Consider the following 18,717-nt stretch of genomic DNA (forward strand, 5'->3'; position numbering starts at 1 on the left):
TCCAACATGATCCTTTAAACCATTGATTCTGGGACTAGTGTCCTTTTCCATGACTGACAGCATTTAAACCATGTGTTTTGAAGTATTTTAAGGGAGAAACCATGTTTTAGAGAAAGGAAATTGATAACACGTCACATTTTAGCACAACGGAGTTGCGGGAAGGGTCATGTTTTAGGCAACAGCCCTGGCCTGATCCCCCCCCCCCCCCGGGCCATTCCCCTTGTAATAATTAAATTCTCCCTTATTTAATCTCAAATTCAAAATTCAAGTTCTATGTAGATATCAATCCTTCGTTGTATCATAGACCCTGGTTGTATAGGCATAGATAGTGTCTATGCAAAGCAACACACGTGCGGATTGCTTCTGTTGAGCCTTTTGCATGTGCTGCCAGCGTAAGGCGTCAGTTGTCTGTAAATACATCAGGCATAGGTCACACGAGATGATGTCGACTTTCAACCCTTGTGACTGCCATTATTCAAATAATATATAATAGATTTAGAAATAATTTAGTAGTCAACACCCCTGGTTCGTAATCGACTTGGACTTTAATAACATTTTTTTCAAAACTTAAAATTGAGTCAGATATATGTATGATGGCTCACTTAGCCGAAATTGAGATACCCTTAAAACAAATGGTGGGTTACTAAAATTATAGTAAATAAGGTAGGTATTAAATGGGCTCACAAACAGCCTGACAAGTAGGTAATGTGCTGAGACATGTATACACATACACACACGTACAGTGACAGACAGACAGACAGACAGACAGGCAGGCAGGCAGGCAGGCAGACAGACAGACAGACAGACAGACAGACAGACAGACAGACAGACACTGACAGAAATTAATTCAGTCAGACAGACCGACATGGACGGACGGACGGGTGGGCGGGCAAACAGACAGACAGACAGACAGACAGACAGACAGACAGACAGACAGACAGACAGACAGACAGACAGACAGACAGACAGACAGATAGATAGATAGATAGATAGATAGATAGATAGATAGATAGATAGATAGATAGATAGATAGATAGATAGATAGATAAATAAATGTTCTATTTGATGAGTGTTTAATGCATGTGTTCGTGGACCATTCTCTTAGAATTACCCATAAGAAAATTTCATCAATTATGTTAGTCCTTTCTTGACACACTCAAATTGAATTGTAGCCTCCCTAATTTCATTGCATACATCATACTCTTTTTCACATATACTGGATATGATCACAGGTATTGAAATGTAGCTATTTCTAATGGTATACCAGGCAATTCTTGAAGATGATAACATGGTTTTCCTTCCGCTTCTCTTTCGTCGAAAATAAATTCAGACCAATTAGAGTACGCACCTCCAATGAAAACATCAGCCTCTGCCAAGTAGATGACAAACGTATGTTATTTCAGCGACAACCAGCATAAATTATATATTATGTGCAATCAAGGTAAATTGAAAAATGATTTATATGTAAATGACAGTGGTGGTGGTGGTGGTGGTGGTGGTGGTGTGAGTTAAATGACTTGTAATTCCAGTATTTATAGACAATGGTTTGAGTATAGTATATCATGATGATACCATATAGTATCTCCACACAGGAGAAGGTCGATGGTGTTGTGTTCAATCTGTATGTATTCGCTGAAGTGGAAGCACAGCTGTTGTCATTACTGGGATGTCGGATTATGAAAATATGCACAAATTTGCTACTAGCATAAATAATCCAGCTTCAGTACTGGATATGGGTATAGACTTGCTCAAATAAACGAGTTTTCTTAGATTTGGTTGCCAATGCACTGTACGAAAAGTCGTAGTATTAGACTATGTCTTTCCACCGAGATTAAAGCTTTAGCAGAGGATGTGTAGATGTGGTGAGTATGAGACGAAGTTCCACCTTTTACTTTATTTATTTATTTACTGACAGCGATCTATACTGGGGCTGTAGACAGTCAAAAGTGGTATTGCGTCTCGTACTACCCCGGACAGAGGTGGTGGCTAGGTGGGTCACAGGTAGGGTAAAGGATGGACGAATTAGCTTTTCGTGTAATGGTGAAACGTACTTGTTTTCATTATTTGTCGTTTTGACATAGCAATGTCTGCATGTTGAGTGAGGGGGGAGATTTTAAAGTGAGTGTGAAATTTCTATAAAAATGTGACTCGGCATGGTCTATCATGCTATAGCTTCTACTAAAATCTTGCTAATAACCTATTCTTAGACCATCTAGCATCGGAATTTTGTTTGAAGGCTACTTACCGTAACAAATTTCTTGTTCTAGCAACGAAAACATGTAACTGTCTGTAACTAGCTCTGACAAATGCGATGGTATAGCACCCTGCATATTTGTAGCTGTGTAAATTTGAATTGTCGGTGTTGCCTTCTTTATTATGTCAACGATGGACTGAAATTTGAAGCATATATCTAAATATTAGTAGCTGAAAAGGGTTACTGTACAGCTGTGCTTTATTGTTTATCCGATTATTTCAAGCACCTTATGAAGTCAAATATCGCCAATGTCTTGAGTAGTCTTGCAAATTATAATATATGACCCCTATATCACTTGCCTTTCGTTGAGAAATTATGCTAAAATGGTCGCCTACCTCGGAATATGGTAAATATGCGATATATAGGCAGAGTATATCGTGTTTCACCATTACTTCGTAAATGGCCTTCGCCATTTTCTCGCCTCCTGTTGACAACATAGTTCGGATCAAAGGAGAACAGAGAGGGTCATCTCTTTCCCCTCGATTGCCAATAGTACATCTGTGAACATATAAAAGGAAAGGTTCCGCAATGGCGTCAGTCCTACAGACTGAATTGCAGCCACGGGGATATGGCAACAACTTCCAGGCGTACATACACATTAGTTTCAAATTGCCATTGTATTATACATTATACAATTTCATTCTAAAAAATGTTTCGTTTGGAAAATGTTGAACTCGCTATACAAGTGGAATTGATGATATTTTTTTCTCCCAAAGACGTTGCTAATTGCATGTATTCCTATGACTTGTTCCTGGTCAGGAATATCTTTGATTAAAACCTGTATTCTCAATTTCCTTTCTCACTCCAAATTGTACTTCAAACGAATGTCTAAACTATTCCTTACTGTTCTCCAGTTTTGTTCCTCCAATGAAGAGCGACAAATGGCTTTCCCGCGCAGATTGTCCTCTTTGCGTATGCAGCGCCCTCCATGATTGGGGGCGCTCTTTTCAGATTCCGACTTACACTGGCAGACATGTTCTCTTCATCGGGTAGAGTCCAGTTGTTGAAATTATATGGATAATACATCGCTAGGCATTTTGTCTTATAGGAAGAGTGAATGCAATCGATGGATTCTCCTTCATTCTTTGAACACAACTCAGCTGGCAGAGACACATCAAGCAAAACTTCAACAAGTTTGTGAGCGACTGTGTACGTTTTCAGGTAAAACTCAAGTGGGTGCGGGCTGAGGTGTGGTGCTGCTAGCACAGTTTTGGCCGTGTTTCCGCATTCTCTAGTGTATTCATCTAACGTTGCGACAGGTAGTATTGAACTGAGTTCTTCTACATTAAAGGTGTCTTGAAACTGAATGAGATCTTTCTTAGTTCTGAGACGATGCCTTAGGAATGGTGTTAATACAATGGTTCTGTTCAGGTATATGGCAAATCTTGCGGCAATTTTAAAGTGTTTATATTGGAAATTTGGACCACCACGTGTTATGCCTATCGGTAAGAGATAACGTTTGTTGTCCGGTATCATGAACAGATCGTCCTAGAGAAATAAGCAGAAAAAAATATATCGAATAATGGAGGATGTAATGAAAGGGGAGAGGGAGTAGGTGAGTAAGAGGGAAATGATTGGACAGACAGACAGACAGACAGACAGACAGACAGACAGACAGACAGACATATTTGCAATCAAATGATGGATTAATGGATGGATGGATGGATGGATGATGGATGGATGGATGAAGGGACGGATGAATGGATGGATGGCTCTATTATGTCTGTGGGCAATCCATGTTTTTTTAATAACATCTACAAATTAGCCCTTTGACCTGTTTGACCCGCCCTGCATATGACACAATGACACGCCAGTAGCACATTATAACCAGTTGTGGATTGAAAAGTATTATCTAATTGAATGACACTTGATTATATTTCGCGTATGACGAGGGGTTCAGGTTCATCAGCTTGCGTATATTGTGGACGTGACAAGTGTAGAAGCCTTCTCACCTGACTTGAGGAATAGAAAGGTGCACATTAGACGGCCCACAGAATCTAACAGTTGACGTGTTAGTTCAGCTGGCTAGATCCCCCAGCTAGTATTCAGGGGATGTGGGTTCGAATTCTACGCGTATTACTTTTCTTTCCTTATTTATATATCATTTAGTTGTGTTTCCATCTGTATATAGTTATTTGATATATATTATATATATATATATATATATATATATATATATATATATATATATATATATATATATATATATATATATATATATAGTTTTGGTAGTACTGGAACTCTTTCTTGGTTGTAACTCGGAGTTTCACGCATAGTGCGATCATCAGACAACTCTCGCACTATGCGTGAAACTCCGAGTTACAACCAAGAAAGAGTTCCAGTACTACCAAAACTATTACGCTCTGCCACTGAGGTATAGAGCACTGTCTTAGCAGATTGATATATATATATATATATATATATATATATATATATATATATATATATATATATATATATATATATATATATATATATATATATATATATATATATATATATATATATATATATATATATATATATATATATATAAAGTAAAGTGTATCTGGCCAAGATGATTCCCTCAGGCTTTGCTGAGCTGCCTCAGTAGGCCCAATCATCTCATACTAATAATTATTGCTTACGTCCAGTCACGTGACCCGAATGGTAATCCGAACAGTTGCTATAGTTTGCGGTTTATTACATTTTCTCCGTATGTGTCGAGTTTTCTATCTAGAAACTTTCCCGTGTGAGTCTGTATGATTCATTCAACATCTTTTCATTCCTGTCATTTTGAAGTCGGCAAGGGAGTGGTTGGCTGATTTGAAATGGTTTGGTATTGGATCGGTTTAGTTTTTGTGCCTGATCAATAAAATATCGTTCTGCGTTCCGGTGTAGATGGTACCTCCCGTTTGTCCAACATATATTATCTTTCCACATTTCTCAGAATGTATACTGAACAGGTGTGATCTTGTTTCCTTAAAACCTATCTTTCCTGTCCAGATGGTTTGCAGAATGACACGACGTAGCGCGTATATGAATATCGCTGATGACACGTGTCACTGGTAGCATGCGCTGTAATACGATTAACGCCGAAGGGTATATTATGGTATTAAAATAAAACTATGGTAATACCCTGTATATCACATAATGATATTCCTTAATGTATCACTACCCAACTGTTCATCTCATTTCATTTTAATACTGCAGAACGTTTTGCGTCATATATATATATATATATATATATATATATATATATATATATATATATATATATATATATATATATATATATATATATATATATATATATATATGCGACACATACGTAAAGCACACTCAGCTTAATTCTAACGTAACACTCCATGTAAGAGAGAAAATGTTGGAACCTACTATGATTTATAAATTTCAGACACTCATATCTTTCTAAATATCGCAACTCAAACGTCGACACTCGTTTGGCTCACTAACCTGATGTGAATCCGTTTCAACCGTGTTAACACTGTCACTCCTCTTCAAAAACGTAGAAACAGCACTGTTTTCAAAATCAAGGTGGTCGTGTGACTGCTCCGCGATGAAGACATAAAATGTTGACTTGATAATGAAAATTATCATGAAAGAGAAGCACACAGCAAAGGTATGTAGTACAAATCGACGAACGAATGCCATGGTAACTGGTGATAATCAAATCAGTAAGACCGTAGAATAATCTCAAAACAGGTATAAATTGTATAGTTAAGGCCGACTCAATAAAAGACGTAGACATCAAGCGGAAACTGCGTATAAACAATCATTTTTACGAACAGCACCGTGTTTTATATCTGCACAATAAGGTATACAGGTAAACCAGCTATATACCAGTTTAAAAGCTGCAATGTGACACTACTTAAAATGGTGTCAGCTTGCCCTTCACTCATATTCTCTTTGCCATGACATGCTCGCTGTAAAGGGTTTATTTTTAAATCTCCTAGAGATACGTAGATATTATATTCATTGTCGACAAAATGCAGTGTACACACTCTGTCTAAATATTGCGAACGTCACAAGGTGAGATTTCAAAAGAATGATGGTGTCAGTCACTCTTGGTATCTGTACATGCGATATGGATCATTACGGCTCATCCACTGATCAGGGATTTTACTCATGTATGCATGCATTAAATATTGATGAAAGAAGTTGTGTGTGTTGTACCCACTTGCAGTGTCCACCAGTCCATGTCATTTCTGCCCTATTTTCTCATTGATTCACTCTTTATTTGTATTGATTGATTGATTGACTGATTCATTCATTCATTGATTCATTCATTCATTCATTGACTCACCCCTCCATCCATCTATATATCTATCTGTCTGCCTGTCTGTCTGTCTATCTATCTATCTATCTATCTATCTATCTATCTATATATCTATATATCTATCGTTCTATCTATCTATCTATCTATCTATCTATCTATCTATCTATCTATTTATTTATTTATTTATTCATTATGACGTATTGATTTATTTTCGAACAGGTTGGCACAATTATAGGTCTGAAAAAAGTTTGATTTAACTACTATTTACAGTGTACACGAATAGAACAGACAACAGAAACACAAATATAATGATGTCAAAATAAGTAACGCCGTTGAAATCATCTAAGAGTTTTAAAGAATGACTAAATAAGTCGTCGACAACAGACAGACAGACAGACAGACAGACAGACAGACATACATACATACATACATACATACATACATACATACATACATACATACATACATACATACATACATACATGGGCACTTGTATGACCTTTCCTTTGACTCCGGATTTCCATTCCAGTATGGGGATAAGCGATGATTTGTTAATTTCCCCAGCCTTGGCCAATGAAATATTATTACAGCTAAAATGATATAGGCTTGGTGACCTGACACCGACACACCCTCAGACAACTTCTAATGCAAAAGAAGCAATTGTAAACAGTGGGGGATATAGGAGTAGTCATGTTTAAATGTTGATTATATGTTAGAAAATAAAACAATTCCAGCCATTAAAATCATGTAGTCCATTGGTAAAAATTTCATTCGAAGCCTTTTTTCACTGAACTGTGAAAGAATACCAATGCTTATCAGTGTTCACTGTGACTGGGCAAAGGATCCTGCTGTGTTTGTTGTGTGTCGGTTACTGTAGAGTCGAAATATGTCTCTCTTTGTGTCAAAAACGTACGCGTAATGTCCCATGAGTGAAAAACCAAGCCTACATCATGTTTAATATTATAGTTAAAATCAAGTTGGCCCCATCAGTTTTATTATTAACAAACAAAACGAAAGCAAAGCCAAGGGGTCAAACAAAATACGGGTATAAAGCTGAACTACTGCAATTCTCACATAAACTATTTAATACAGATCAAAATACAGACTGAAGCATAGGGGCGTGTAATATTTCATAGATTGTTGTTTTCCAGGTCTACAGACTAAATATAACAATCTTTTGACTATATATTCTTACCTGTAAGGGGAAGAGAGAAGGGGGACATCGATTCACGACCATGTATAAACTCCTCTGTACGTCTAGCTATTTTGAATAATCAGCTCGTTGCCGATTGGCTGTTCGAAACTACGCTGTCGACAATAAGACCTTCAAATCCCCCGGCCAACAAAAATGAAATCAATTTCAGTATACACAGATTCACAGTTTGACACAGTAAAAATGCAGTTGTATTGGAAATCGTACTAGTATACTCGCCAGGAAGCTGTCGTAAACTTTTCGCGATCCATGGTTCCGGGTTTAGTGATGGGGGACGCCTCTTTCTCAGCCAATCAGCAGTGAACATTAGACGGCTATGTCATTTGACCTGCCTTTGACATACAGAGGATTTTATACAGCACTCGCTTATTGTAAAAGGTCCATTTTTCTCGTTACAAAAGCATTTTTTGCCCCGGTGATTGTGTATAACCTTACTTTGCACCTATTCGTCATGCAGGTATGTTTTTGTCGCAAATGTGCATGTTTTGTTCAATTTCTTCATTGTATAGAGATTGATACATTTGTAGCAGCAGGATTCGTGCGATATTTTCCAAAGAAAACGGCAATCTCAGCAATAATACATGCCCCATGTGGACTGAAGCATTTAAGGTAAACCCTGAATTCAGCGTGCATTTCGGTAATGCCGTGAAGGACGCTGGCCTAGACAACCACTGTAGTGGTCATGGATCTTAGCATGTCATTTGACTTTCCTATCAAGACTGTCTCTGTTTTCGTGATCTTTCTTATGCTATTTCTTTGCACAGCCAATGAACACATGTCCTTGATCAATTGTATTCTCTGGGTAGTACATTGTAGTACATGTACGTAAATAACTGCCAACCGGAAACGACGGTGTTGGTTCGGGTACGCTGTAACCAAATTGACCGGAGCTCGAAAAACATTTTCGGAGGTCCCTGCACTGATGAGGTGAGCTCCCGGTCATTTTTACTTTACCATGATTATTCGTGCTTGTTTATGGCAGTATTTTTAATATATCTGTATATGTGGAAGGCAGAACCACGTGAATACAAGGAAGGAATGTCGGCGACGTCGACAATTTTTTCGGTCATTGTAGATCGAAAGGGTTGACCTTTGTCACGGAATGCGTGTTAGATAAGATTTAGAAAGTATATACATACTACAGAAAATGCCAATGGCTTGGGTTAATTCCACACAAGTTTGGATTTAAATATCGTCAGTGCAACTGTGTTTTCAGGTAATAGGAGTACTTGAGATTACTATTATCATGGAAGTATAACCCACGTGGGTTATACTTCCATGCTATTATGCACTGGGACATTGTTCAGAACTCACTTCAGTGAGAGATTGTATAAACGTATGGGAATTAGCTTTAGTTTAGTTTAGTTTAGTTTATTTCAGTAAAACAACAAGATCGACAGAACAGATATACAAATAAAAATTGAACTACTTGCTTGGATAACCCACAAAGTCAAATATTTGTTTCCAGTCGGGTGCAATTGCACTGACAAGCGTTCTTGTCGTCCAACTATTGATTTCCTATGTCAGTGTGCTGTCACTTGTTTACACTTGATTGATTCCAATGATATGCAGCTAACTGTTACATATACAGTCATCCACACATTGAAGTTGAGACGACTGGTTGACAAAAAACGCCCAAGGGCTTACTTACTATACATGCTAGGCAAATACTAGAGTGCAAGAGCTACCAGTCAAGCGTGCTATTTCGAGGTGAATATGATAACTTTTACTGCTGTTTATCTTAATTGTTCAAACTATATTTTATAGATTTATTCTGAATTTCAATTAACCAGGGCATTTATTAGTTACATAATACAAGTGTCTGTAAACGTGTTAAGAATCAATTAACTGTGCACACACCTGATAACCACATAATTTGTTTTCTGCTTCGCCTCGGAACAAATAACAGTTAACAGCTTAGTGTTTAAGGAGTCGAATGTGGGTATAATGCTCTCGATTACAATACACCTTACATTGCATGGTATACACTGGGTGGTATTGCATTATTGATCACTATATTATTTACCAAAATAATCATAAATCAACCAGGGTACATATAGAGCAGTGAATTTTGCGTTTTTTATATACATCAATCAAAAATGTGACTATAATTGCGACAGGCTATGAAGACAAGAGCCTTATCAAGTTACCCTAAGTAAGCAATGATATGATATAAGTAGACAGTTTATTGACATACAATGTACTACTCGACCACTCAGCAGTAGGTGTATTCATAATATAAGATATAATTATGGTGCGTTTTAAATCGTATTCACCCCCACTCACACCTACCCCGTAAATCGAATGAACTATTCTCATGGGCGTATCTATTTCTGGTACGGTCATACATAATAGTGTGTTCGTCTCTTGACCAGAAAATCGATTTAACAACAGCTGTACTTGTGCAGAAACATGCATGTCTCGGGGCAACATACGACAAGGCACCCTAACTTATTATGATTTATCTTATAAAATAAAATATTTTTATATGCAAGTACAAAAAGGGAGGTTAGCAATACCGTAACAGTAATTTTGTTTTAAGTTTTCCTAAACTAAATTGCAATAATATATATATGGTCGCTTTCTATAATAGCATTCAAACGTTCAGCTGAGGCGATTAAATATTTGGAAGAATAACAAACCCGGTTCTTGTTATAATGTTAACCAATAGTAGCATGGGATCTACATGTATGCATAGAGCCTGGAGAAAGTCTCACTTTAAATTGGCACAAGCTGAAATCATACGTTTTGGGGCGTAATTTTTGCTGTACATTCAACAGTCACTATTTTCCTAATATAACTGAAGCAATACTTAGTCATCACTTGCCATTCATAATTGACTGAACTCAAAATCTGGTATTAAGTTATAATGTATACCGATGACGTAATTATTTTACGTACGAATCAACTGCTCTAGCAATGTCAGAAGACAATCGTAATGTCATATATATAGAAGCCATGCGTCGATAGTAGCATTTGATACTAGAATAGTCGAATCGAGGTTTTATATGTTTTGCTTTTCACCTGTGTAAAAAAAACAAGCATATAAAATTCAGCTTGTGCTATTTTATCCATAACAACGATATAATTGTCAGATCAAGTGTTCTCTGGAAAGCTTCAGATGCTAACACTTATTAATTACCCCTAGCATGAAACTATAGAGGCCCATTTATACTTCCTCAACCCAACGGGGAGTATACAATTCATTTCAGCCTCTGTAAGCACATCGGATTAAAGCATTCAAGTTGGAACCTCTATCCTACTAGGTTCCAGATTACATACCTAGATTGATTGGGGCACAATCTTGCTCAGTCAAGGAATTTAGCCTTGCACAAAGCTGATACATGCAACCTCAAGGCCAGCTACAATAGCCATATCATTCGACTTCACGACTCCTGGACCACTCAAGCAATACAAATAATAAAACATTCACTGAGTTTTCACTATGAAATCCTGTGGTCTGTTTTTCCTAATTTAAGTATAGTTTTTTTCTGAATTTGTTTTCTTTCCTTCACAGGATAGCATTTTTTCAATATATTGAAACATGGCAGGACTGAAATGCTCGAAAACATGTTGTGTTGGCTGGATGAAGGATAATCGTCTACTACTGTTGACCATAGTTGGCGTTATTGTTGGTTTTATATTAGCTTTCGCAATCAAGGTTAGTTTGTTAATTAACCATCATGTATATCAACTTGGGCATTTAGCCAAATTTAGCTTCAGCGATCTAATCTGTCCTACAATCTTATACAACAAATTGAAAACTATATTCATTCATGACATTTTTAAAACCCTTTTTAAATAAACAAAACGCATTTATACATGTGCATCCACTCTTTTCATTTACATGGATAGCCATACGACCCTTCTGATGACGTCATAATGTGGATTGGATTCCCTGGGGAATTATTCCTTCGTGGACTGAAATGCTCGGTTATTCCACTCGTGATGTCAACAGTAATCAGTGGTAAGTGATCTATTTACCACTAGATGTGTCATCGGCAGTAAGTCGTATAGCAAGTAAACAAGTGATCATAGACAAGCTGTCTTATTATATCTAGTAATAACAAGTCATCATAGACAAGTTGTATTATCTTAACTAGTAATATCAAGTCATCAATGGTAAGTTGCTTTATCATAACTAGTAATAACAAGTGATCATAGACAAGTTGTATTATCTTAACTAGTAATATCAAGTCATCAATGGTAAGTTGTTTTATCATAACTAGTAATAACAAGTTACTACAGTTAACCTGTCTGATCATAACTAATATCAAGTGATCATATATGATATATATTATCTTAACTAGTAATAGCAATTGATCATAGGTATGTTGACTTGTCGTAACTAGTAATAAAAAGTTATCATAGGCAAGTTGCCTTATCATAACTACTAATAACAATGAAGTTTTCTAGCCATACCTAGCGGTAACAAAAGTAATCATACCTAATAGTGATACCAGAAAATAATCGTAGGAAAGTTGTCATCATAATATGTCTTGAAACATCGTAGATGTATTTTATTTACATTTGATCACACCTCATATAATTATTTTTCCTTTAATGTATTCTATTTTCCACTCCGTTCAGCCGTTGGTTCATTGGATCTGAAGACCAATGGGAAGCTAGGATTGACTACAATGATTTACATATTATCAGTGACGTTGTTAGCACCTATAACTGGCGTGATCTTGACACTGGCCATCAAACCAGGGTCGTCATTTGGTGAATTAGCATCCCCAGACTTCCAACCCTCTTATTACGAATCACAAGATGTCTTTGCGGATTTATTCAGGTAATAATGCCAAACCAAAAAAAAAAAAAAATTATTTCTGGTCAGCTCGCGCATCACTTAAATACACCCGCGTCTATCTTTGTTTTGTATTACGTGCGTGTTTGTCCAGCCCAATAAGCATGACTTCCGCCTCACACACACTTGCTCTGAAGTACAAAATCGAAAAAAAAAACAGTAATTGCCATAAATAGTAGATTGAATGACAGGTTTGACAATTACAAAAAAAATGCCTTTTCAAAATCACTTTAGACAAAATGTCCAGACATGAAACAATTCTTTTTGGTTTTGGCCTAATAAGTACTTATCACACCAACCGTTTGTAGAGGGCGCTGGGCAACTGTCATAGCAGGCAATACGAGAGGTTCCGTTCGAAAGTGAAGCCTCAGTTTGCAGACCATGGATTTTTTAATGATCTAGAAATCGTATTCAACTACAGTGATAAAATATTACCTCACTCGGTTTTTTTCAGGAATGTCTTTACTGATAACCTTGTTTTGGCATGTATAAAAACGGTAAGTCGAGATTTATGGAATTTTCATCATGCTGATATGATGTGTCAATAATGATTGTGTAGTCTTTTCACATCTACGACAGTTAACGTCTGTTCTAGGCCATCGTCTGATATACGTATACTTATATGTCCACGAAACACGTAAAATATGTACCATTAACTTTTTTTCTATCGTAATATAACCGATAATATACGGTTTATATCTAGGTGTACACAGAGTACGATCTAAATATTACAACCAAGTTGGAGAATGGGTCGAGCTCAACGTCTAGCGAAATACAGGTGTTAGACAAATGGACGGAGTACGGAGATGGCACAAATATGTTAGGTAATCAAGCTGGGTTATATAATTTTACTTCGTCTTTAAAAGATTGTATACACATAAGGTTGGTTTATCATTATCTTATTCTGTCAATGCATACAATGACGTACTTCAATGTGCATTGTAGCATTCTCATCTGGGATGAGAGATAGAACGCGGTATTACCTGCCCCCCCCCCTCCCCCGTTGACCGAGCACATGGACGACAAAAACATGTATTTATTTTGATCGTTTCAAGGAAATACAAGAACTTTTTACACATTTAGTAGGTTTCAAATACGGATTTGGACTATATCGGTTCACATTGGGGTTTTTTACAAGTAGAAAACAACGTACTAGTGTTGTTTTATCATAATGTATTTCGCATCGATATCACAGCACCAATTTGAATAATGTCTTACTTTGAGCGTCACGAGATCAAATGAAACACATGTATGTGAACTAGTAGAGCTAAAATTATTAATGTATGTTATTGGGTGTTGCAATAAAAGTGATAGTAATACTGTAAGGAGTGGGAGAGAGTAAAGTAAAGTTTCAATCACTTCATATTTCCGTTTTAGGTATCCTCGCATTCTGTATTGCATTCGGTATGGCACTCAGTGTAGAAAGAGAATCCACTCGAAAAATGCTTGAAATAGTCTCATCTCTCAAGTTAATTATCTTCTGTATTTTAACTGCATTCATCTGGTAAGGTTCAATTGTATTTGATACTTAGTCTGTCATTCAACTCATTACTGCATTCACTCATTAAGTTATACTATTGACAACTGATAAGATATCCAGAGTTAGTAATGATCAGATTGAAATTTGCACACTTGTGAGAAACGTGCAATACATAATGTTGTTGTTGTTGTTGTTGTTGTTGTTGTTGTTGTTGTTGTTGCTGCTGCTGTTGTTGTTGATGCTGTTGTTGTTGTTGTTGTTGTTATTATTATTATTATTGTTGTTGTTGTTGTTGTTGTTATTGTTATTGTTGTTGATGATGATGATGATGATGATGATGATGATGATGATGATGATGATGATGATGATGATGATGATGAGTATGAGGATGAGAATGGTGTTGGTGATAATGATGATGATGATGATGTCGACGACGACGACGACGTGGTGGTGGTGATAATGATGATGATGATGATGGTGGTGGTGGTGGTGGTGGTGGTGGTGGTGGTGGTGGTGGTGGTAATGATGATGACAATTCTATGCTTCCCTATTGCAGGTGTCTTCCAGTCGGTACAGCCAGTCTGATCGCTAAAGCCATGCTGTTAGTTGATGATGTGGGAGCGGTTTTCCTGTCCCTTGGTCTGTTTGCAGCCACAGTCATCGCTGGGTTGTGTATTCATGTCTTTGTTACATTATCATTGATATATTTTGTAACAACTCGTCGTAATCCATTCAAGTGGCTATCAGGAATAGTTCGTTGTAGCATTATGGGCATGGTGATTAAAAGTAGGTAGGTATATCAACCTATGTGACAGCGCCATCTACGGCAACTGAAGAAATTTGAGAAAGTGTTGCAGATAAAATAAGTGCACATGCATGTAGCGCCCTCACAGTTACAATTACGTTACCTTTATTGCATGTTTAATAATACCCTAGTAGATATGCTGAATCTAAGATATTAATTATTTCTCTTACTGCTATCTACATGTCATATTAGTATTGTACTGTTGAGTTTTTAATTAGCCTCATATTTGCCTATACTACAGAACTAATTTAGATATTGAAATTCTCAATACAATGCAGATATATTTACTGTAAAATACAAAATGAATACTTAACTGATTCCTGTCTGAAGTTGTGACCTGCATTTCATAATGTTTAATTCTCCATATACCTCAGTGTGAGAATATTTTTGCAAAGTTCATCGTGAAGTTCAGGTATAACAAACTACAATGATGTCATTGTCATTATTTTACAATACATTTGATTGTCAGCTTTGTGCCACTAGTTACATTCTTACAATGCATACATTATAATCTTTAATTGTTCTCCTAAAATTTGAACCCATTCCTTGATAAAACACATTTGCGTCAAGTCGGTACTCTTCATTTTATCTGATTTGTCATTGCAGTGCTGCCACCATGCCAGAAATATTCCGATGTTGTGAAGAGAACAACCATGTTAGAAAACAAGTCAGCAGTTTCTGTATTCCACTAAATGTTGCTTTTAAAGGAGATGGGAGTGCCCTGTTTATCGCCAGTAGTAGTCTGTGGTTGGCTCAAACTGTCAACATTACACCTACTGTGGGACAAGTCGTCACAATCACGTAAATACCTTACAATCTCCAGTTCAATATTTGATTGGTTAAACACAACTCACCATTCCTTCACACCCTTGTAATTAATATTATAATTAAAATGTTATTGCCGGATTCAATCCCATATACAGAAAAAGACATTATACAATTGAGACATTTAAAACTAGGTAAAAATGGATAGAAGTAATTGAAACTTCAAAAAATACATTAAATTCCTATACATTCAAATAATCTTCAAACGAAAAAAAAGAGCCAATCAGGATACGAAAGGCATTCTTATATGAGATTCTTATAAGGTTATTGAGACACTTTTTATTGTACACAGACCATAATTGCGAAAAATACATATTTGTTCAAAGACAAAGTAACGTATACTTGACACGAATAACAAAACATCTCATTTGACGCTTCGTCATTAGAACAAAATGTCCGACACATCATAACCAATGTAGGAATGATTACGTGCCACCTTATTATGCGTATTCCCGCTCAGACTCACCAATTTTCAATCTTTAAGGAGCTCTTGATAATAATATCTTATCAGGGTTTTTTTCATTTTTGAAAACATAGCTTATAATACATGTATTTAATGAGTTTAACATGTTAAAAAGTAAATGCTGTCTCTGATGTATGACAAATTTAAAGTGGTCACATGGATGAGAAAACGAATCAGTTTAAACTGTGATTTTCTAACTGAAAAAAAATCTGAAACTCAACCTACGCACGGTGACGTTTCAGTCATGGAGGAGCGAAAGATGGATGCCCAGACCGGACATGACATAGTGATTATTTTGTTTACGCAGTTTATTTTCAAGTCACTTTCTCATTTTCTTTATATTAAAAATCCAAAATCTATAATATTATTTCCAAATCGTGGTGGTTTCTGTACTACAACAGCTTGATATCATCGTCACATGTTCAGCCTGTAGGTATTGATTATTCTAAATAATCGCGATTCTAATGTTTTCATGTTGTGAAATTTCAGAATCATTTCATGGACTTTATCGATGTGTTTACCATCGGTTCCAAGCTCAAGTTTGGTTGCCATAGCGACGGTTGTCAGTTCAACTGGAATCCCATTTGAAAACATAGCCTTACTTGTTGCTATGGAGTGGTTACTGTGAGTATAATCATTTACATATATATATACCTATATCTAACTATTACTGTCACAAATGCCTACATTATTTTGTTAATTTTTTCCATTTGTTGATTTGTAGTATAGTCCTCTTGTTCGTTGTTGTCAATTCAAATGTGTTGACACTAAAAACAAAAACAAATAGTAGTTTAATTTTCGTAAATTACGAAGTATTGAATCGTGTCCATCAGCAAAAACGGTCTTGTATAAGAAAAAGGACCGTGCTTCTGAAGACTGCCGACAAAACCTGTAGCCGAATGACGACAGTGCCTCTGAATTCTAATTACCAATTTGAATATAAAATACAAATGACATTTTGGGTGATACTGTAAAAATCAAACAAGACCACAGCCTCGTTTTAACAAACCTCGTATCGCTGACTACCATTATCATCTGTCGATTTAATCTTAGATAAGTGTTAGTGTGTATTATGCGAGTGTCTTCGTTCATTAACTAGTCGCAATCACGGTCTCGTCAGTTACAAACAGTTCCACCTTTAGGCTTTAGTTGAAAATGAGGCGTCAGTTATAAGCTATGCGATCAAAATAAACATTTCGCTTTCTACATTCCAGGGATGCCTTACGGACAAGTGTGAATATTACCAGCCATTGTATATGTACGGGGATTGTTGATGCACGAGTCGGATCTATAGAGATTACAAGTAACCCAGTGATCGATTCAGAAGAGGATGTAAATCTCCCAGATACCGAATGCGAATGAGACGAATGGATAAACATTTTTTTTTTTAAATATTGTCAACAAAGATACCAAAAATGATAAAATACCATACAGGGCCACTACGTCTAAAGAATCAAGAATACACGTATTGCAAAAATAAAATCATTTCATTAGAAGAAATTGTTATTGTAACAATTTCTCTTATTAGTTTGTAAATGACATGACTAAATATAATAAGGCCGAAACAACATGTTTGGTTCCAGTTACCCGACCGACCCCACATCGTTTTTCACTGACGACCCTAAACACATTTTCTGTCGTTGTGTAAAGCTATATAACAGTGCTGGGGTGATTTACTTACTAGTATTATAAGAAAAACATTTTTAAACATTAGGATCACCCCTACACACCAACCTTGGTGACACCAGGTCGAATAAATAACAGTGGGTGTTTTTGCGATGTCCTGGCTTTATAATATTATTCATGTTTTTAAAATATAACATCTCTAGTTGATAAAGTTTTAAATCAAAACTATCGTCTTCTCTGTCTCTTTGCAGCTTACCAACTTTGAATTAATTAGTGCACAGCTAATCCTTGATCAAACTGGTAGGCTATATTTGGCAAATTACTAGTAACATATTTCCATAACCAGTGTAAATATCTACTAACTGACAAATGGTAATACACCAACCGTTAGTCGGATTGGTAGGTGTCAGTTACTGAACTAAAAGACCTTTTAAGTTAACGTGAATGTTGGTGGCGCTATACTACTGAGAAAGCATGTACGTACGTATAAAGCATTAAAATAAAGCATAAACAGAGGATACACTGCATTTATTAATCAAACGTTAATACATGTCAACACAATATACATTTGTACTAGGAAATTCCCTTTCCCCCGTCTATCTTTCTGTGTAAAGACTTTTTAAGGTTTGTCACCGTGGTCTCTGCATGGACGTACGAGTGGGATGGGGTGCACGGGGGTAGGGTGGCACAAATAATAATTACGTAATCAAACGCTATATACATAATATATAACTGTCAGTCAGTCGAAGTGGGAAGATTACGCAGTGGGGTTTGACCTTTACTTGCACACGACAGCGCATGACAGAACTGGTAACGCTCATGACTGTAGCAGACACAGGAGTTGCAATGATACTCGCAACGCATATATCTGGTGCTCGAGTAGTACATGTCTGAAAAAATGGTGGTTCTCCCAGGGATGCATTGCGGCACGCAGTGACTACGCATGCGCCCGCCATATGTAAATT

The 18,717-nt window shown here is 36.5% G+C and overlaps 1 protein-coding gene across 3 annotated transcripts; it reads left to right on the forward strand.

The window, feature by feature from the left end:
- Window positions 1–8,087: 8,087 nt before the first annotated feature.
- LOC144436692 (excitatory amino acid transporter 2-like) lies at window positions 8,088–18,199 on the forward strand. 3 transcript variants are annotated; one of them, XM_078125540.1, is made up of 11 exons: window positions 8,088–8,200; window positions 11,261–11,404; window positions 11,599–11,710; window positions 12,334–12,538; window positions 13,008–13,050; window positions 13,257–13,377; window positions 13,931–14,057; window positions 14,590–14,823; window positions 15,445–15,639; window positions 16,616–16,750; window positions 17,341–18,199. In XM_078125540.1, the coding sequence occupies exons 2-11, from the start codon at window positions 11,288–11,290 to the stop codon at window positions 17,486–17,488; spliced, it is 1,437 nt and encodes a 478-aa protein (XP_077981666.1). In that variant the 5' UTR covers window positions 8,088–8,200; window positions 11,261–11,287; the 3' UTR covers window positions 17,489–18,199. The 3 variants fall into 3 exon arrangements, with proteins under 3 accessions (XP_077981666.1, XP_077981668.1, XP_077981667.1); XM_078125542.1 differs by lacking the exon at window positions 8,088–8,200 and adding an exon at window positions 8,310–8,352; XM_078125541.1 differs by lacking the exon at window positions 8,088–8,200 and adding an exon at window positions 8,600–8,670.
- Window positions 18,200–18,717: the final 518 nt, after the last annotated feature.

The sequence above is a fragment of the Glandiceps talaboti genome, chromosome 6, assembly GCF_964340395.1.
Source record: "Glandiceps talaboti chromosome 6, keGlaTala1.1, whole genome shotgun sequence".
NCBI lineage: Eukaryota > Metazoa > Hemichordata > Enteropneusta > Spengelidae > Glandiceps > Glandiceps talaboti.

Coding starts and splice junctions, on each gene's coding strand:
- LOC144436692 (XM_078125540.1), top strand. CDS start 11,288: ATGGCAGGACTGAAATGCTCGAAAACATGTTGTGTTGGCTGGATGAAG. Junction 13,378..13,930: donor AGATGGCACAAATATGTTAG/GTAATCAAGCTG, acceptor TTTCCGTTTTAG/GTATCCTCGCATTCTGTATT. Junction 16,751..17,340: donor GTTGCTATGGAGTGGTTACT/GTGAGTATAATC, acceptor TCTACATTCCAG/GGATGCCTTACGGACAAGTG.